The sequence below is a fragment of the Callorhinus ursinus genome, unplaced genomic scaffold (assembly GCF_003265705.2).
Source record: "Callorhinus ursinus isolate GAN/ISIS: 27379988/994484 unplaced genomic scaffold, GSC_fseal_2.0 scaffold12, whole genome shotgun sequence".
NCBI lineage: Eukaryota > Metazoa > Chordata > Mammalia > Carnivora > Otariidae > Callorhinus > Callorhinus ursinus.
Genome location: NW_027397074.1, coordinates 70,261,800 through 70,283,784, shown reverse-complemented (window position 1 = coordinate 70,283,784; position 21,985 = coordinate 70,261,800). Strand labels below are relative to the sequence as shown.

The 21,985-nt window shown below is 35.1% G+C and overlaps 1 protein-coding gene across 4 annotated transcripts in view; it reads right to left on the bottom strand.

The window, feature by feature from the left end:
- The window catches only part of MKLN1 (muskelin 1), a 186,075-nt gene that overhangs the window by 80,726 nt on the left and 83,364 nt on the right, over positions 1 to 21,985 (bottom strand). For 3 of the 4 annotated variants that reach the window (XM_073899209.1, XM_025854921.2, XM_073899208.1), the window contains exons 4-6: positions 21,767 to 21,855; positions 17,327 to 17,436; positions 14,297 to 14,489 (exon numbers count right to left, since the gene is read on the bottom strand). In XM_073899209.1, the coding sequence (XP_073755310.1) occupies positions 14,297 to 14,489; positions 17,327 to 17,436; positions 21,767 to 21,855 (392 nt within the window). Of the gene's footprint in view, positions 1 to 14,296; positions 14,493 to 17,326; positions 17,437 to 21,766; positions 21,856 to 21,985 lie in introns of those variants that run through there. The other variant, XM_073899210.1, reaches the window with a different exon arrangement.

Here is a 21,985-nt window from a genome sequence, read left to right as displayed (position 1 = left end):
TTCTACATAATGGCTAACTGAAGAGAAAGAAAAAAGTAAAAGACAGGAATATACAGAGACGAATAGAAAACTAAGAAAGACAAGGAAACTGCAGACATGAAAAATACAAAGCAAAAATAGAGAAAACTAGAAAAGTTATAAATTTCATTTTTTTAACAGTAACCAATTGCCAGATTACATAAGTCTCTTATACTAATTATAATTAGTTATACAACTTTGATAAGTAAGTTCCTTATCCGTAAAACTCGTTTTTAAGAGTTGGATAGGGCCAGAGGTTCCTTCCAAATTCTGGCACACTAAGATTCCACCACTGTTATAACCCAATATATTTACTGGAACTATGTGTGTTTGGCCGATTTTACCTTATGTTCATTTTGGGAAAGTCTTCATCTCCTCTTTCAACCCTTAGGCGTTATTGCATTGGAAAGGGAACTCATAATCCACCAGGGAAAATTCTTTTAAGAGCTGCTATGGCAGTGATCACATCAAGAGTTCTACTCAAATGAAGGATCCCATCCCTGATCTTTCAAGTCCTTCTGAACATTGCAAGTAAAATTAAATTCTCTAATTGTTTCTTCAACCAATCCTTCTACCCCCACTCCTACTAACCTAAAAAGCTTACAAATACTCTACCCATCAAGACCTTCATGTTGTTTTTCTTTAATCAAACACAATTGTCCTATGAAAATATTGTTAGTAATTTTCAAAGCAAAAAGAACTCCCCAACATTATATAATTTCTGTAAAATAATTTGTAAATACACACAGAGACACACAGGTGGAAAAAAGTAAAACACTGTAATGCATCAAAAAGTTATGTGGTTTTCTTTGGTTTCTAGGATTAGGATGATTTTTTTATTGGGGTTTTTTTTCTTTATACTTTCCTGTTTTCCCAATTTTTTTGCATTGAGTACTACAATTACCAGAAGCCACAAAACAACTAATATATGGAATTATTTTCTAAACCTCAAAAGAATTTTGTAACATAGTTATTGTTACATATTGTGACATAAGCCATTTTCATAGCCTTTGTTAGTCCTGAAATGTCTATTCTTCACAACTCACTAGACACATCCACATTTCGACAATCAGTGCTTTATACATTAACATTAGCTTGTTTATAACAAGACAAAGAGAGCCAAATATGTCCAAAGTTTATTTACAGTCAGGCTTGCAGAGGATATTACTTGCAACATTTAAAATATTAACTACTCCAAGTTTAAAATATTAGAAATTATGATGGTCTTATTCTAGGTAGATAAAATTAATCTTCTCCTGAAAAATGGACAGCTAATAGCACATCAGATATGCTCAGTATATAATAAAAGCTTAGAATAGAAAAAAAGGGCAGAGAACAGGGGGACTTTCCTAGCCACATGATTGACATTTCCTCTGAGTCATCTTAATGTTAGTATCTTAACATTAAAAAAAAAATCGTGCATAAAACAACTACTTTCAATAAAGCACATTCCTAGTATATAATGGTAACCCAAAAAGGCACACCATTTTGCACAGAGTAGCCAAGCAAACATTTGAAAAAAATTATTTGGGGAACTTTTAAATTTGTCTCCTTCTTTCCCTAATGAATTCCTTTTGTCTTCACTCTTCTAAAAGACAACAATTCTCTTTGATGTCTCCTACTCTTCTGTGGAGACTCTTATGAAACACAAAGAAAATTACTTAGATACAGCATCAAATCTGGAAATAACTTTTCAAAAAAAATCTTACCAAAGAAAAAAGAATTGACTTTTATTGAGTACCAACTGTGAGCAAAACACCACAAAGGTTAAACTAATTTACTCCTTAAAAAAACCCTACACTATGAGGATTATTAATTATTGCAAAGGTTAAAAAAGTAAGGTTTAGAGAAGTTAAATAACATGCCCGAGGACTCCCAACAAAAAGGTATAAAGCCCAATTTCAAAGTCCAAAATCTTTTCAACTCTCCGGACTAAATATAAAGATGGATATATATATATATACACATATATAAAATGGACTAACATACATATAATAGACTATTTTTTTATTACAATCTAAGATAAAATACTATGACAGACACGGCAAAATTTACCTATTCAACAACACATGAAAATAACCAAGACTTTGGAAAAGAGAACTTGCCATACCAGATCATTCTACTACATATTAAACAAATCCAATCTTAAAATAATGAAAAGAGTTGAAAAAATTATGATTTATTTTTTTAAGATTTTATTTTTTTGACAGAGAGAGACACAGTGAGAGAGGGAACACAAGCAGGGGGAGTGGGAGAGGGAGAAGCAGGCTTCCTGCGGAGCAAGGAGCCCAATGTGGGACTCGATCCCAGGACCCTGGGATCATGACCTGAGCCAAAGGCAGATGCTTAACGACTGAGCCACCAAGGCACCCAATTATTTATGATTTAAAGGAAACAATGTAATCTCCCTCTTAAATGAAGACCTACTGCTACTGTGGCTAAAGTTTACTTTTTATGTTTCATATCTTCTCTGGAATGCTGGTTTGCCCTACCCTAGATTACTTACTGAAGCATTCCTGTTGTTTGCAAGTGGTTCCTTGTAAGCAATGGCTTGTTTGAGAAGTTAGCTGTTCTACCAAAAAACAAAATAAAAACCAAAGCAAACACCTCTTCTTTTGAAAGAAATCATGGCTTAACGTAAGACAAAAGCTAGAAATCTATGAATTTATAAATCTATAAATTCCAGCCCTCTCATATCCCTCTACACTACCAACTATCCAATTCTCTTATTAGCTTCTTGACATTGATTCATGTTATAATATTAAATCATATAACCACTCCAAACAAAAAATATTATAATGACTTAAAAAAATATGTATTTGCATTTTACAGAGAAACATGATAAAGATGACTCTCATTTAATCTATCCTAATATGCATTATTGCCTCTTGCCAGGGAAACGGGGTTATCAATAAATAGTCCAGATGGATCTGGAGTAGGTTACATGGAATAGCTACTTTCAATAAAATGACATGCTTTAAGAATCTTCTTTTATGTCTTCAAAAAGAAAAGTAATAATGCAAATGTTTATTAAGGCTTTGGTAAAGAGTAATACTACATGCTACAGAAACTTTATCGTTTTAAAAGATTTTATTTATTTCATTTTAGAAAGAGAGAGAGAGTGAGCAGGGGAAGGGGCAGAGGGAGAGGGAGGGAATCTCAAGCAGACTGTTGACCTGAGCTGAAATCAAGAGTCGGCCACTGAAACACCCAGGTGCCCTGAAACTAACTTACTTACTTTCTTTCTTTCTTTCTTTTTCTTTCTTTCTTTCTTTCTCTCTCTCTCTCTCTCTTTCTTTCTTTCTTTCTTTATAAAGATTTTATTTATCTGACAGATAGACAGTGAGAGGGAACACAGCAGGGGGAGTGGGAGAGGGAGAAGCAGGCTTCCCGCCAAGCAGGGAGCCCAATGCGGGGTTCGATCCCAGGACCCTGGGATCATGACCTGAGCCGAAGGCAGACGCTTAACGACTGAGCCACCCAGGCGCCCCTGAAACTTTATTTTTTAACAGAACAAGTTTAATTTCTAGAAATCAGTTATAAGCTTGAAATCCCCTGAAACAATAAAAATGCTGCAAAGATTAAAGCAGGGTAAAGATTTTTTTCAAAATACATTGCTTTTAGTAATTTGTTTTAATTTAAAAGAATTCCCTTTTAAGATCTCAAATAAATGAAAAGTTGATACCTCTGCATCCCAATTATTCACCATGTTCCTATATTCCTCTCTTGTAAGATCTTGTCTTTTGTTTTAATATGCCTGCTTGTAGATATTTTATATGATTCAGCAAAAGTTTAGGCTCTCTATTTAAATAATGACATTCTCATCTATAAAAATATGACAACACTCATTCCACTGTTTTGAAAGTCTCAAAAACAAATTAAAAAGTGAGCCATTTAAACATTACTGTGAACTAGGTTTAAAAATTACTTCCAGGGTGCCTGGGTGGCTCAGTTGGTTAAGCGACTGCCTTCGGCTCAGGTCATGATCCTGGAGTCCCGGGATCGAGTCCCACATCGGGCTCCCTGCTCAGCGGGAAGTCTGCTTCTCCCTCTGACCCTCCCCCCTCTCATGCTCTCTTTCTCTTTCTCTCTCTCAAATAAATAAATAAATAAAATCTTTAAAAAAAATTACTTCTATGTTTTAAGAGGAAGTCAGGCAGTTGCTAGTATTTCTATTTCAGACAAACATCTAAAGCAGGAAATCAGAAGGGTCTGATAAAAGTAAAACTATGCAAAAGAAATGAAAATATCACTTAGGAGAAAGCATGCTAAGACCGAAGTCGCTAACAATTTTAAAACTATTTAAAGTCTCTAGGTCCAACACCACCTCTTTTTTCCCCCTATGATTAAGACTATTACAAACACATTTCATACAGTCCTAACTAGGCACAAGCTGTTCTTGTCTCCAGTAGTGACTATCCTCTTAAAAAGTACATGATAAAAAATGAAACTTAGGAAGTTTTTACCAAGAGGGGAAAAAAAAAATGTTCAAACCTCATCCAAGATTTAAAAAAAAAAAAAGGGCATGTATAATAGTACTGCAACCTATACCCAAAGTTCTATCAAACTCATTTCTCATCAAAACAGAGATGACAGGAGTGCCTGGGTGGCTCAGCTGGTTAAGTGTCCAACTCTTGATCTTCGCTCCAGCCATGATCTTAGGGTAGTGAGATAGAGCTCCCCCCCAGGCTCCACAGTGAGTGTGGAGCCTGCTTAAGATTCTCTCCCTCTGCCCTCCTCTTGCTCGCATGCATGAGCTCTCTCTCTCGGAGGAGGAGGAGAAATCCTAAAGGATATATGCTTAAGACAGAAGAAAAATGATCCTAGATACAAGATCAAAGATGCAAATATTACTGAAGAACAAAAAACTTAGTAAGTAATTTGGTGCAATAAGTAAGAATAGTAATATTTTATTGGGTCTTTGAATGTGGTATCAAAATAAAGGACAACAATAACATATGAGTTGGAAGGTGACTAGATGGGAGTTGAAAGTCCACTAAGTCCTAGTACAGGAAATGGAAAAAGGCACTGATTAATTTTATTAAATATGTATAGTTGCTGTAATTTCTAGACTGATCATATAGTCTAGATAAACAAAGTATGTTGCTTCCAAACAAAAAGAAAAAAATGAAAATTAAAAAGTTTTAAGAGTTAACAACCAAAAAATAAAGGACATGACAAAGTATATATAATAAAATGGTAAGATTAAACCTATATATTTACCACTAATTCTATCACGCAAATGAAATAAATGCTCAAATCAAAAGAAGGCAGATTTTTTGAACTAAATTTATAGATGTTTATTAAAACAAAAAAAGGATACAGAATGGTTGAAAATAAAAGGTAAAAAAAAAGATACATTATGCAAATACTTACCAAATGAAAGCTTAAGGTAAGACAATTTGTACCTTTAACAAAACACTACTAGACTCAGCCACAGCAACTTCTTGCTAGACACGTCTCCAAAGGTAAGGGAAGCAAGGGCAAAAATAAACTATTGGGACTTCATCAAGATAAAAAGCTTTTGCACATCAAAGGAAACAGTCGACAAAACCAAAAGACAACTGATGGAATGGAAGAAGATATTTGCAAATGTCTTATCAGATAAAGGGCTAGTATCCAAAATCTACAAAGAGCTTACCAAACTCAACACTCAAAAAACAAATAATCCAATCAAGAAATGGGCAGAAGACATGAACAGATATTTCTCCAAAGAGGACATACAAATGGCCAACAGACACATGAAAAAGTGCTCAACATCACTCGGCATCAGGGAAATAGAAATCAAAACCACAATGAGATACCACCTCACACCAGTCAGAATGGCTAAAATTAACAAGTCAGGAAACGAAAGATGTTGGCGAGGATGCGGAGAAAGGGGAACCCTCCTACGCTGTTGGTGGGAATGCAAGCTGGTGCAGCCACTCTGGAAAACAGTAAGGAGGTTCCTCAAAAAGTTGACTACGACCCAGCAATTGAACTACTGGGTATTTACCCCAAAGATACAAATGTAGTGATCCGAAGGGGCACCGGCACCCCAATGTTTATAGCAGCAATGTCCACAATAGCCAAACTATGGAAAGAGCCCAGATGTCCATTGACAGATGAATGGATAAAGATGTGTGTGTGTGTGTGTGTGTGTGTGTGTGTGTGTGTGTGTGTGTGTGTAGATATAGATATATAGGAATACTACTCAGCCATCAAAAAAATTTGAAACCTTGCCATTTGCAACGATGTGGATGGAACAAGAGGGTATTATGCTAAGTGAAATAAGTCAATTTGAAAAAGACAATTATTCTAAGAAACAAAATGGAGGATCATAGGGGAAGAGAGGAAAAAAATAAAACAAGACAAAATCAGAGAGGGAGACAAACCATAGGAGACTCTTAGAATGGGAAACAAACTGAGGGTTACTGGGGGTGGGTAACTAGGTGATGGACATTAAGGAGGGCATGTGATGTAATGAGCACTGGGTGTTATATGAAACTGATAAATCACTGACCTCTACTTCTGAAACTAATAATACATTTTATGTTAATTGAGTTTAAACAAAAAAATAAAGAACACTACTAGAGATAAAAACATTTCATAATGATAAAAGATTTAATTAAAAAATAGTTTAAATTGTGTATGTATCTAGAAACATGGCTTCAAAATATATAAAGCAAAATTGGACAAACCCATAAGAGATGGGCAATTCCAAAATCACAGGAGAAAGAGTTAACTTATTTTTCTTAGTACCTGAGAGAATCTGATAGAAAATCACTATTGGTAAAGAAAATTTGTGCAACATGGTTAGCAAACTGAACTAATGGGGCATATACAGAAAATTGCCCCAACAAATAAAGAATTCATATTCTGTCCAAATATATATGTTTATAAAAATTAAACAAACTGGACCATATAGTAAGTCTCATCAAATTTCAAAGAAATAGAATTCTATAGAATATGTACTCTAACCACCAGGCCTTCATGCTAGAAATAAGTTAAAACAACAACGAAAATGAAATTTGGAATTTGGATATTTAATTTGGAAATTAAAAACAAAACTACATTTCTATATAACTATGGCTCATAAACGAGCCATATTATTTCATAATGAAATTGTCGAACTGGACAAAAATGAAAATACTTCATAGCACAATTAAAAAATAAGTAGAAGGGAACTTATACCCTTAAATGTATAAATGGGAAAATAACAAGTCTGGAAATTAATATGCCAAGAATCCATCTTAGCAAGTTACAAAAAGACAGAAACTTAGTTTCAAAGAGAGAAAGAAGACAACTAAAGCAAGAGTCGAAGACATTATAAATAACAGAAAGAATCAACAAACCAGAAACTGGTTTCCTCAAAAGACCAATAAACTTAATAAATTTCTGCAGTGAGAGTGATGGGGTGGGGGAAGAACTCATAAATGAGAAATAGAAGGAGTAAAAAGAGATATCCTGAAACAGAAATCCTGAAAACATTTAACAAGGGGATATCAGGCATATTTTCATGCCCAGAAGTTTGAAATTTTAAGTAAAACTGAAAAATTCCTAGAAAAAGATATCTTTTTTTTTTAAGATTTTATTTATTTATTTGACAGAGAGAGACACAGTGAGAGAGGGAACACAAGCAGGGGGAATGGGAGAGGGAGAAACAGGCTTCCTGCCAAGCAGGGAGCCCGATGTGGGGCTCGATCTCAGGACCCTGGGACCATGACCTGAACCGAAGGCAGATGCTTAACAACTGAGCCACCCAAGCACCCCTAGAAAAAGATATCTTGTTAAAAGCTGAACCAACCAAACAACCCTGAATAGTCTTACAACATTTAATAAGTTGAACTGACAGACAAAAATACTTTCCCGAAACAATTTCTAAGCACAGCATAATGACAAATTCTACCAAGAATATGAGAAAGAATTCAAATCTTACACATACACGGGTTAAAGGAAGAAAAGGCTAACTCCTTAACACATTATGTGAGATCAGCGTAACAATGATACTAAACCTGAAGAGAAAGGTAAGATAAAGAAAAATTACAAGGCCAATTTTACTAATGAAAATATAGTCAGAAGAATTCTAACAAAACATTAGTCCATCTAAATCCAAAATAGACCAAAAAATATATGAGAAAGATAGATTTATCTGAGAAATGCAAAGTTAAGTATATCTGAGGTTTAACATTAGAAAAACAGTAACTGGGGCGCCTGGGTGGCTCAGTTGGTTAAGCGCCTGCCTTCGGCTCAGGTCATGATCCTGGAGTCCCGGGATCGAGTCCCGCATCGGGCTTCCTGCTCAGCAGGGAGTCTGCTTCTCTCCTCTGACCCGCTCCCTCTCGTGCTTTCTATCTCTCATTCTCTCTCTCTCTCTCTCTCAAATAAATAAAAATAAAATCTTAAAAAAAAAAGAAAAAAAGAAAAACAGTAACTATGATTTCACATATTAACACAATTCAGGAGGAAAAAAATCATATCACAAAAGATAGAGAAAAATTGGTAAAATTCAATACCCATTTATAACATTAACTCTTAGCAATCTAGGAATCTAATACAGGCTCTCCAAAACCCCAGGGCACCTGGGGTTAAGCATCTGCCTTCGGCTCAGGTCGCAATCCCAGAGTCCTGGGATCGAGTCCCGCATCGGGCTCCCTGCTCCTTGGGAGCCTGCTTCTCCCTCTGCCTCTCTCTCTCTCTCTCTCTCATGAATAAATAAAAATCTTAAAAAAAAAATAAAAGGATCTCCAAAACCCCAGATCAAATAACATACTTCACAATTAAATGTTGAAAGCATTTGTTTTGAGAACATGAACTACATAGGGATATCCACTATCATTACATCATCTCACCCTTGTACTAAATATCCTGGCCAAATGATTAAGCACAAGAGAACAAAACAAGGCATAGAGTTGGTCATTATGCATACATATTTTAAACTGAACAGAAATGAAAACACAACACAGCAAAATTTGTTATATACAGCTAGCAGTGTTTATGTCACCAACTAGATCCCAAGACCTGACACTGCCCACCTGCTTGTACTCACTAACCTTTGTCTTATATTTTTCCATAAGCTATTCTTTTGTTTAGCTCTTAACTCAGGTAAATGAAACCTGAAAGCACCCCTGAGGTGATGCAGACTGCCCTGACAAGAACCCCGCAGGCCCAGACCACCCAGACCTTTTGAGCTAAACCCCCAACCTGCACCTGCACAGAAGGACCATGGAGTGACCTCTGGAAGGAACAACAACTACTTTTATCTCATTATAATACTAAAATCTCCACCCAAGGAGGAGCCTCAGCTTCATTTACACAACACACAATGTATGTGTAGGCATGTTTCTTTAAGGCACGTGTGTGACCTTATGCTCGCTCACCTCTACATATGATGACAAGGATTCCCAATCTAAATATTCATCCTGACCCTAAACAAAAGAAACCCAATCACCCTCTCTCAGGGAGTCACAGCTTTGGAAGCCATTCACTGTGATCTCCTCTGCTGCAAATCAGTTTTCTCTATGCAACAATCAACCTGGTCCAGTTTCTGACTCACCAAGGAGTGAACTCATGTTGGCATTTAGAGGGTAACTCTTTTTTAGTATATGTGCTGCCGAAGTGAGCACTAGAGGGTAACTCTTTAACACCAAATCCTTGTATTAGTAAAGAAGGATCTCAAATTAATGGCCTCAGCTCTCATTTCATTAAAACCGAACTATGCAGAAAAAAGGAAATAATAAAGATAAAGGTAGAAATCAATGAAATAGAAAAACAGAGAAAGGCAAAGAAACCAACAATCACCAATTTCAAGAATAAGATATGACATAAAGATGTCATAAAGACATGAACAACTTTATGCCAATAAATTCACCAATTTAGATGGAATGGGAATATTCCCTAAAAGACGCAAACTACCAGTGCTCACTCAAGAAGATATACAGAATATGAACAGCCCTGTTGCTATTAACAATATTAAATCTGTAGTTTAAAACCTTGCCACAGGGGTGCCTGGGTGGCTCAGTCGTTAAGCGTCTGCCTTCGGCTCAGGTCATGATCCCAGGGTCCTGGGATCGAGCCCCGCATCGGGCTCCCTGCTCAGCGGGAAGCCTGCTTCTCCCTCTCCCACTCTCCGTGCTTATGTTCCCTCTCTCGCTCTCTGTCAAATAAATAAAATCTTAAGAAAAAAAAAAAAAAACCTTGCCACAAAGGTAATTCCTACAAGACTTGAGATCTCACTTAAAAAATGTGCTGAGAGGGAAACAGGCTTGCCACAAAATTAACAACCACCACATAAACCATGGAGTGAAAAGAAATGATTAAAGGGGGAAAGAGAGAAAAGGGAGAGGAGGAGGGGAAAGTGGGAAGGAGATAAAGACTTCCAGTTGAAGCTTTAGGACCATTTTATTAAACTTTATCCCTCCCTTATCTTAAAAAAGCGAAGTTTAGGGTGCCTGGGTGGCTCAGTTGGTTAAGCGACTACCTTCGGCTCAGGTCATGATCCTGGAGTCCCGGGATCGAGTCCCACATCGGGCTCCCTGCTCAGCAGGGAGTCTGCTTCTCCCTCTGACCTTCCTCCCTCTCATGCTCTCTACCATTCTCTCTCTCAATAAATAAATAAAAATCTTCAAAAAATAAAAAAAATAATAAATAAAAAAGCGAAGTTTAATTTAAAGAGGAAGAAATAAGATAAACACTGCAAAGGGAGGTTAGGTTTTCTTTGAATACTTCCTGTTCCTAGGTGATTACTTTTGCCCATCATCACTGGATTCTACTTTTTCCCCCTGGCACTGTCAGGGAGAAAGTAGCAATAAATTGGTCCAGGGGTATTGGATCTGTAATGAAATTAAATATAAATGTAGGGGTGTTTCTAACAAATAGGAAGCCTATTAGAGACACTTTCTCTCAAATATCTCAAATACTCATATTTGAAGAACACACTAAGATACACTAAACATAATTTTTGTTTCCTCCATTATAAGATGCTTTTGATTCCCTAAGCTTTCCTATTTAGCAAACAGGAACTTCTTGCCCTTCTCTGCTATGTTTTTAGTGGAGCAGAAGCCAAAAAACTCTGCAGGGTTTACTTCCTTATTTGTCCAACAAATCATCATCAGTGAAGTCAGCAGCAAATTGAACAACCCTGGAAGGAATGTTTATTAACTAAACACTGTTCCAAGCCATTTGAGGAGTACAAAAAATATGACTGCGTTCTAAGTCTCAAGAATAGAGTAATTACCAATTTTCCCTAAAACTTGGGCTCTTCCTAGAGCCAGAAAGGTAAGTTAAGTCCGTGTAGTATCAAAGTTGCACACAACTTTAACAGTTTCTCTTAAATGAGTACATTGATAAAGACACAGTTTTTAAATATAACTGTTTTTAGCCTAGTAATAGCATAAAGTTGCCAGTGGTTTTTGTTGTTCTCATTGTTATTTACCTTAACAAAATATTACATGCCTTAAGATAAATATTTGAAGCAAAAGTAACAAACCATGAAGATACTTGTGACTTCCTCATCTTTAAGTTAAAAAAATGTATAGAATTCATTCTTAGAAATGGCATACATACATTTATACTTTCATTGGTGGCATTTTAATGGTTTGGGAGGAGACTAATAATCATATATATTCTATTTATTTATAATCCAAAGTTTATTCTATTTCAAACATAGTAATCATTTATTTGCAAGTATCATTACCAATTAAATAAGCAGTAACAATGTGTAAGGCTGAGAGGCAGGTTTGTTATTACAAAGCAATGGAGCCAAAAGCAATTCATTTCAAGTTAATTTAAAATTTATAAACTCAAAGAAGGCAGTACTGGTTCCATTTTCTTCAGTTGTAAAATATTCAACCTATTTGATAAATGAGCACATAATAATAATGGATGATAGGGGCACCTGGGGGGCTCAGTCGTTAAGCGTCTGCCTTCAGCTCAGGTCATGATCCCAGAGTCCTGGGATCGAGTCCCGCATCGGGCTCCCTGCTCCCTGGGAGCCTGCTTCTCCCTCTGCTTCTCTCTCACTCTGTGTCTCTCATAAATAAATAAATAAAATCTTAAAAAAAAATAATGGATGATAACAGAGATAAGATTAAAATATGTGAAAGCAGAGAATGGAGAAAGTCTATTGTTCTATTAAAAAAAAAAATCACCAAATTTCATTCCACAAGTTTTATACTGAGCACTAAGCTGTTTTTACTCGTAATGCTTCTAATACCAAATGTGTGGGGTTTTTTCTCACACCAGCTGTTTCTCCAATTTTCTGACACCAACTGGGTATCCAACAATCCAATTCTGACACTATCTACCTGAAGTTACTGTCAGATCCTTCTAAGTTAAAGGGCTCAGTCCCAAAAGACTATCCCCACTTCAGATGCCAACCCCAAAACCCAGGCCACCTGTACTTATTTACTGCCTGTAAATCTGGGGTTCCCACAAACCCCCTCAGGTTCAATAATTCACCAGAGTGAGTGAGACAGAGAAAGAGAGAGAGAGATAGTATGTGTGTGTGTTTTCTATGCCCTCTTCAGGCACTTCAATGTTTAGGGGTTTCTTTGTTTTGTTTTTTGTTTTTGTTTTTTTTTGAGTATCTACTACCTAGGCATGATTCATTAAAACACTGGCCACTGGTGATTGAACTCAATCTCTGACCCCTATCCCCTCTCTGCAGATCACAGTGGGCTGGTGGGGCAGAAAATTTCAGCCCTCTACACACAGGGTTTGGTCTTTCTGGAAATCTGAAGCTATCTAGGGACCCTAGCCACCTGTCATCTCAGCATACAAAAAACACTCTTATCCCTCCACTAAATTTCAGGAGTTTTAGGAGACAAAGACCAAATATTTAAAAAAAAATTTTTTTTAAAGATTTTTATTTATCTGAGAGAGAGAGAGAGAGAGAGAGAGAGAGAGAGCGCATGCACGAGCAGTGGGGAGGGGGAGAGGGAGAGGGAGAAGCAGACTTCCCCACTGAGCAGGGAGTCCAACGCAGGGCTCGATCCCAGGACTGTGGGATCATGACCTGAGCTGAAGACAGACACTTAACGAACTGAGCCACCCAGGCACCCTATTAAAAAGAAATTTTTTTTTAAGATTTATTTATTTGAGAGAGAGTGTGTACACACACATATACACACACACACATATGTGTCTGAGCAGAGCGAGGGGCAGATGGAGCAAGGAAGAGAATCTTAAGCAAACTCCCCGCTAAGCAGGGAGCCCAAAGCCAGGCTAATCTCAAGACCCTGAGATCATGACCTGAGCCGAAACCAAGAGCTGGATGCTTAACTGACTGAGCCACCCAGGCATCCCAATATATTTTTTTCAATTATACCACAACACCTATTCTGTTCTTCGTCACTGTGGGAGATTATTTTTTAAAAGAATACCATTCCATAAAAAACAACAAAGATCCTTTTTAAAAATAACAAAACAGGGGCGCCTGGGTGGCTCAGTCGTTAAGTGTCTGCCTTCGGCTCAGGTCATGATCCCAGGGTTCTGGGATCGAGCCCCGCATCAGGGTCCCTGCTCCGCGGGAAGCCTGCTTCCTCCTCTCCCACTCCCCCCGCTTGTGTTCCCTCTCTCACTGTGTCTCTGTCAAATAAATAAAATCTTTAAAAATAAACAAATAAACAAATAAAAATAAAAACAACAAAACATACCAGGCCCTAAATATTCAAATAGATGTCATCCTCCAAAACAATTATCTTTGGAGATTATATCATGTTCTAATATTCACATTTCTTTCAAAACCAGATTAAAAACCATCCAAGAAAAATCAACAATTACGTAGCATCCATATCACACAGATGTTTCCAGTACAAATCTCCTCATTCATTATTCATTATAACTTTCTACTAATAACATTTTTTAACATATCCAACTATCCATTATGCCAAATTATGCCATTAAATAAATGGCAACTTTCTATCAACAAAAATACATAAAGCAATAGGCCTCCAAAACAGAAGGTAACATTTAAAGCCTTTTTGTAACACTGTTTAGTGCTAGTCAATGTTAGCATTCATAAATGCAATTGCATGCTTCCATGGTTTCCCAAGATGGCAATTTAGATTTAGATATGTGAGTTCAAATATGTTTCTTTGTTGTTTTTCAAGTATCATTATGGACCTACCTTATATAAAAGCAGCACATAATTCAACAAGCTAACAATCTTTACAGAGTAAAAAGAGGGGAAAAAAGGTAAACTAATAATTGGCATAAGATTATATTCTTTTCAAAAAACTATTTCTTGTATATACTTGAAATCACCCTAATAAACAAAGTTTACATGTTTATAACATACCATTTACAGCTTTTTCAATCAATTCTTCACAAGCATCAAAATCACCCTTCAACACCAGTTTATCATGTAGATCTGTTAACATGGGATGTTCCAGGGCAATCTTGGTTTTTTTTTGTAGCGATTCAAACGCCTCTGTATAGTTGTGTTGTCTGAAGTGTTTTAGGCAAAGACGAATAGCTTCCTGTTCACGGTACTACTGGAACACAAGAGAAAGTATGAAAAGAAGAGATTTGCTTAGTTATTATGGTAGGCAATAAGTGACAACTAACCTAAAGTGAGCGTTTACTATGTGCTAAGCCTTGTACTATTCATTAGTATCATTATTTCTACTTTGAAAGGCAAAGCTGAAGCTTAGTCAGTTGTAATAACTTGCCAAAAGTCACAAAAGCATATAGCAGAAAGATACAGAAGAGATGAAGATATACAAATATACACATATATACCCAAAGGTATATATTTCATAAAGATGAAAGATATAAAAAAATGAAACCAAACCTAATTCTAGAGCCTGAAAAAGCAGAAAAACTGTTTATCAAAGACCACTTAAGATTGCAAAGATTATAATTTCCGTGGTGTTAACTCATCAGATTACAATGTTGGTACTGAAAGCTTAGAAACCATAAAAAATATATATAAGTTATATTACACTTTTTGTTCTTGGTTCAAGTTATTACATGAAAAGCAAATATTATCAAGTGTTTTATGTATTTCAAAAACCACAAACAGAATCTATGACTCAAAATGATCAGAAAAAGACTATTTAAATTTTATATTTTTTTCGAAGCCTGGCTACATCATCTATTAAATAGCTATAAAGTAAAAATATCAATTAACTAGAATCTAAAAAGAAGAACGTTCAATGTACTAACTCTTCCCTATTAAGGTGAATGCCAAAAATACAAGCTCAGATAAAAAACTTAAAAAAACAAACAAACAAGCAGTATCTTCAAGAATAATTTATGAAATTTCCACAAATTTCCTAAATAAAAATTACCAAAATTAACTAATGACAAAGCAGCAATGCATGATAACCAAACAATAATATTATTTACTTATAAGCATTATTCTTTTAAAAGACAAGAATACTACCTTTTAGGAAGATTTATAAGACTTGAAACACAAATCAATTTGTAATTGGCTGATTTTCTAATTAATAAAATGTCAAAACATTTTTCCTTAAGTATTACACTTAACCAAGATTTTCCTTATTCAAATAACAAAGATTCATTCTTTATCCAAACAAACTTTATTAAATTTCTTACCCTTGGCTTCTAAATAAAGATTTATCATAACTATCTGGAATCATATTTAACAGTAATACCTTTTTATCATGTTGACTTTAGGAGTGTGAATCATATCTGTATTGTAAGTTTTCTATCAGGCTGCATATAGATATACAGTAGGAGAAAATTTATGAAATAGAATTTCAACACTTTAAAAAAAAAGACTGAAACTCAAAGAGGTGAAGATTTTATCTAATTTCCAGAGGTTCATAATAAATGCAGCAAACTTGAAAAGTTAAGACTGAAAAATTTTATGTTCTCAAATATAATCTCTCCACAATGTTGGGGTAACAGGTGAAATTTGCAACTTTCTACAATATCAAGAGATATGTGTCAGTATACTAAAATACACATACACACACACACACACACACCATAGGCTAAAGAGAAAATTGCATTCAACAATCAGAGAAATTTAATCATTATTTTTTAAAAGAACCAATAGAATTTAGGAGATGCTAAGTTTATACAACTATGTGTATAACACTGTAAAGGTGATTTTTAACATTTAAAAATATTGTTTCTACCTTGAAAGATCTTACAGTATTATAGGAAATCCAAGAATATATGAAAAATACAGAAAATACTAAAAGCATCTATTTTAAGTTGAATATAATCAAATGCCACAAATAAACTATCAAAGAGTTCCTCAATTAAACTAACCAGAAAAGAGCCAAAATTCCATTATGAAAAGCCTTAGAAAGAATTTATAGTGCTTCCCAATCTCCTATGAGTAGATCAGTTCACCCCTACTTGCAAATAAAAGTAGTAAGAAGTAGTGAATAGACTAAAGCTTTATCATCTCCTTGACAAGAGAGAGCCCCCCATCAAAAAAAAGCTATAAGAGTCGAATAAATACTCATCAAAAACAAAACAAAGCATAAAAGGTATGCAAAAAACCCAAAAGACCTATTTCTCAATAACTTAAACTCACATTTTTCAGGCTGCATCTACTGTATAAAGTGATCTATGAACAAAATTGTTAAATATAATTTTATACTTCCTATAAGCACAAGATCATAATATTTACAGAAGCTATTTCAAATTCTTTGAAGGAAAAGTAAATATTCCTATTTTACTCAACAAACACAACAGAGTAATATATTATAAAAGCAGTACAGAGGGACACCTGGGTGGCTCAGTCATTAAGCATTTGCCTGCGGCTCAGGTCATGATCCCGGGGTCCTGGGATCAAGCCCCACATTGCTTGGCAGGAAGCCTGCTTCTCCCCCTCCCACTCCCCCTGCTTGTGTCTCTCTCTGTCAAATAAATAAATAAAATCTTTAAAAAAAAAACAAAGCAGCACAGAATCAACACTACCCCACTAAAAACTGTGTTTAAATATTTCTATCAATATTGGTTGAAAACAAAATTCAGGATCAGATAGGTTTAATAATACATATAATGGCAGACTCTGGAGCTAGACTGCATGAGTTTATATGCTGGTGTGGGCACTTTACGACTGTGAACTGTGTGGACCAAGCAAGATCCTCAAAGTCTCGGTGCTCCATTTCATCATCTGTAAAAGAGGGATAATAACTACCTATCTCATAGAGTGGTAATGATTAAATGCTATAAAGATTGCTTAGCAGCTGGCAGAATGTAAATAGATATTAGTTGATTAATAATTACAGTTATTACTATTCTCAGTATTTTAAATTATTCTCAATGAAGACAAAAGCTTTACACATTTCTCCCTTTATAGGTATCAGAAACATAAAATCAGGATTTTAAAATACAGTCCTACCTTGCTGTACCAGTTGAGACAGGGTTGTACTACATCGGGATCATCAATGCCACTAAGTTCAACATACCAGATGCTAAAGTTAAAGCTGGGTCCCCAGGATAAGAGTGGAACTTTGTGGAGAAAAGAAAGAAAGAAAGAAAAAGAAAAAAAAAATTAACACAGTTCAAATAAAACTTTAGCAGAGTAAAATCACTATTCATGCCCATTTAAATTCATTCAATAAATTTTCAGGACATTTTCTATAAGCCTAACACTGTATTATTAGGTGCTGGGGTTACAATAAGAATAAAAAGAAAATATGATCCATGCCATCAAGGGGTATAATTTATAAAAACACTATAGAATGGGGCGCCTGAGTGGCTCAGTCGTTGAGCATCTGCCTTCGGCTCAGGTCATGATCCCAAGGTCCTGGGATCGAGCCCCGCATCAGGCTCCCTGCTCTGCGGGAAGCCTGCTTCTCCCTCTCCCACTCCCCCTGCTTGTGTTCCCTCTCTCACTGTGTCTCTCTCTGTCAAGCAAATAATTAAAATCTTTAAAAAACAAAACAAAACACGATAAAATAAATTCAAAGTGCTCATTTATCTACCCCTCTGAAAACAGGACCAGGACTAGATGATTTAGCAGTCAAATTTTATCAAACCCACAAGAAGCAAATAATTACTATATAAATTAAACTGTATCAGAGCACAAAAAGAGATCAAAAGTTCAATTACATAACAAGTGGTGTAAACCTGAAAACAAACTCAGAAGAAAAAGAATTTAAGGCTGATCTCAGCTATAAGTATATATTCAAAATATTTTTTAAAGATGCCAAAAAATTCTACCAGGTTTTCACTGTAACCAAATAGAGTTCATTCCAGGAATGGAAGGATGGTTCCATTAATAGAAGCTCTATTAGTGTAATTCACCATGTTAACAAAGTAAAAAATGTGTCTGATAACCTCAAGTGGTGCTAAGAGTAAATTAATAAAATTTATTTTCTACTCATTAGAAGAGAAAAAACCCTCCTAATACATAAGAAATAGAAGACAAAGAAAACTACCTTACCTAAATTTTTTGTTAAATATCAAAGACCTCAAAATTAAAACCTAATGGAGAAACATTAAGTAATGCTGCTCAAGTCAGGAACAAGACAGAGAAGCCCAATTATCTCTATTATTCAACACTATATGGGAGATCTTAGCCAATGCAGTAAGAGAGAGAGAGAAAAAAAGCAAATTAAGAAAAAAGAGTATCACTTGAAGATGATATAGCTATCTTCATAAAAAATTCAAGAGAGTCAACTGAAAAACTTAAGATTGTATGCAAGGTAAACATGAAAATCAGTTTTCCCTCTACCTGTAATAACCAACTAGAAAATTTAATGAGAAAGTCCCCTTTAAAATGGTCACAAGAGCTTACAGTATCTCAGAATAAACCTTAATACAGGCAGGATCTACTGAAGAAAATATAAAATGTTAAGTAAGAGCTGAATAAATGAAAGGACATACTATGTTCTTAAATGGGAAAACTCAATGTTGTAAACATGCCAGTTTCCCTCAAATTAATTATAATGTAATCTCAATCAAAGGCTCAGTGGTATACATCCAATTTTTTTTTAAGATTTTATTTTTTAAGTAATCTCTACATTCAACGGGGGGCTCGAACTCATAACCCCAAGATCAAGTCACATGCTCCACCAACTGAGCCAGCCAGGCGCCCCATATCCATTTTTCTTTTTACATATAATTGAACAAGCTGATTTTTAAAAACGTCAGTAACACAAGAATATCCAAAAGAAAATAAACATCCTAAAAATATACAGTAATTATAAGTTTGATATTATTGAGGGAAAGGGAAGGTAAATTATTGAAACAGAAGAGTGAATCCAAAAACCTAAGGATTCAGAGGAGTTTACGGTAGGTAGGATATCATCTTTCCACCTGCTTTCATAAAGGGCTACCATCAGGGCACCCCTCCCAGACTTAGTACTCATTCTAGACTTCTAAATACTTCTGAGGATCCAGAATGCAGGCCAAATCCAGCCAGAGCTGAAGCTTCTCCCTAAAGCCCTCACAACCACCCAGTCTGCAAAAATCCAAAAAATCCACAGAAATCCAAGTCATTCTAACAATTTATCCTAAGCACAAAACAAATACCCAAGAGCGCCACATATCACTCAAGTGCTTTTTCAGAATGATTTTTTTTTAAAGAAAACATGGTGATAAACTAAAAATACTAACCTAACATAAAGGCTTTGAGTTTCACATTTTCACATTATATTATTTTCGAAGAAAATTTATCAAGAGAATGTTGCGAAGACTAGAAAGCAAGTACACAGCAGACCACTATTAACATCTTCTAACAGAAAATATGAAGTTAACTAAATATTAATATCCTAAGTATCAAATGAGTTAATAAGTGTCTACAATTATTTGAAAAGCTCCAATTAACATTTTGCCTGAATACCTAAAACTAACCCAGGGCTCAGTAAAAGACATCATTATGTCCTGTAATTAAATGCTGACAGAAAGGGCTGGAAAGAGGTCCAATTTCTTATCTTTGGGCAGCTGAATGTCTAACTGGCAGAAGAGACTTCTGTTTTATAAATTTTTAAGGGAAGAAAACTATGCAACTTCCCTAAACAGACATTTATTCATACTTCTAACGAATAATACTAGAAGACTGAGAACTATAGAAGCAGTAGCAGTAGGTAGTTTCCTTCAAAGTAAACCAATGACTGTAGGTACTGTGCAAAAAAGCACAAATAAAAGATTCTGAATATAAAAAGAGAAAGAGAAATTTCATTTTGCATGATGAAGCAAAACAGAAGTTGAATAAGTACTTAAAAATTTTTTTTAATTTTTTTTTATTGTTATGTTAATCACCATATATTACATCATTAGTTTTTGATGCAGTGTTCCATGATTCATTGTTTGTTCATAATACCCAGTGCTCCATGCAGAACGTGCCCTCCTCAATACCCATCACCAGGCTAACCCATCCCCCCACCCCCCTACCCTCTAGAACCCTCAGTTTGTTTTTCAGAGTCCATCATCTCTCATGGTTCGTCTCCCCCTCTGACATACTCCCCTTTTCTTCCTCTCCTGTTAGTACTTTAAAATTTAACATAACCTAAATTTATTATAGGAAAACATAAAGATATTTCACTGCTTGTGTATTTGAAAGATGCAAACGTAGAACTATTAAAACTATGCTAGGGTCTATAGAAACTGGGTGGTCTGCATACTGAGGAGAGAAGTACTCAGTACAAAAAAAAAACAAAACAAGAGTTAAACTTAGTCAAAAAATTTGCTTATTCATAAATTCTCACAGAAAAACAGGAAACAGGTTTTTATTTACAATTATATATTATAACAACAGAAACTATAGTCATAAAAGAAAGTAATACACTGGATAGCCCAACTATTGTAAAAGTAGTTTTTCCTCTATAGTAATCTTTACTAAGACCTTAGATATTCTTTTTGCCCAATAGAACTATTTGATTCAATGAAATGAACTGGCCACTTCTTGATAGACTGGCAAAAAATGACTATGAAGTACACTGCTTGTTCCAAAAGAGGAATTTTTCTCCCAAATCAAAACATGGGATTCTGGCTTTTATTAATATTCTTTGAAGGATCTGATTCACTTTAATTTTAACACAGTATTTTCAATTATGCAACATAGATGCAGACTGCAAATTGAAAGATCAAGTCCTCAACTTCTCTACCTTAAAAAAAGAAATAAATCCTAAAGAAAAGCAAAATAACTAAAAATACCGATGTTGAGAAGGCATTACAAATACTGTCTTAAGCTAAACACTTGCTAAATAAATACATGCCTTAGGTAGTATTCTTCAAACATTACTTGCACCATAGGACACAAAATTAGTTTAACGGGTTTGACGAACATTTCACCAAAAAAAAAAAGACATAAAACAGAATGGGGGAAGAGTTAAAAAAAAAAACAGAAAGTAACCATAATATACTGCCTTAAGGAATTCATCAGTATTTAGTTTTAGAATATTATAGCTTTACAATAACTTGATAAACCTTCCATAAAACAATCAAAGCTGAACTAAGTCACTTATCTCATTAAACCTTCCAAAAAAACCTTCAAATGAAAAAATATTTAGAAAATGTTCCACTTGAAATAACTGTTAGTTATAGATTTATAAAGCAGGGAAAAGAAAACTTTTGCTGCAAAGGGCCAAACAGTAAACATCTTGTCTCTTGCAACTACTTTGTAGAGCAAATGCGAGACAGACATTACAACCAGTGAATAACCAGTGTGGCAGTGTTCCCATAAAATCTTATTTTAAGAAACAGGAGTTCTAAAAAAAAAAAGGAAAAGAAAAGAAAAGAAACAGGAGTTCTGAAGGATTCGGCCCAGAGGCTGTAGTTTGTTAACTGATGGTATAAGGAATTTACTTCTATTTCAGAATGCTAAAAACCTTACCTATTTTAATGAATCGACAAGGGAACATCTGTTCATCAATTTTATGCTTCAAGGTGAATGTTTCTTTGTTATAATCATTCTTTAAGCCACTGTGAAAAAAAAATAGGTTATCAAATCTGACTTTATAATTTAGTAAACACACTGAAACATAAATCATACTAAGATCTTAAGGTTCAACAAAATACATGAAAATGCAAAGAAGTAGTCGAAGGGACGCCT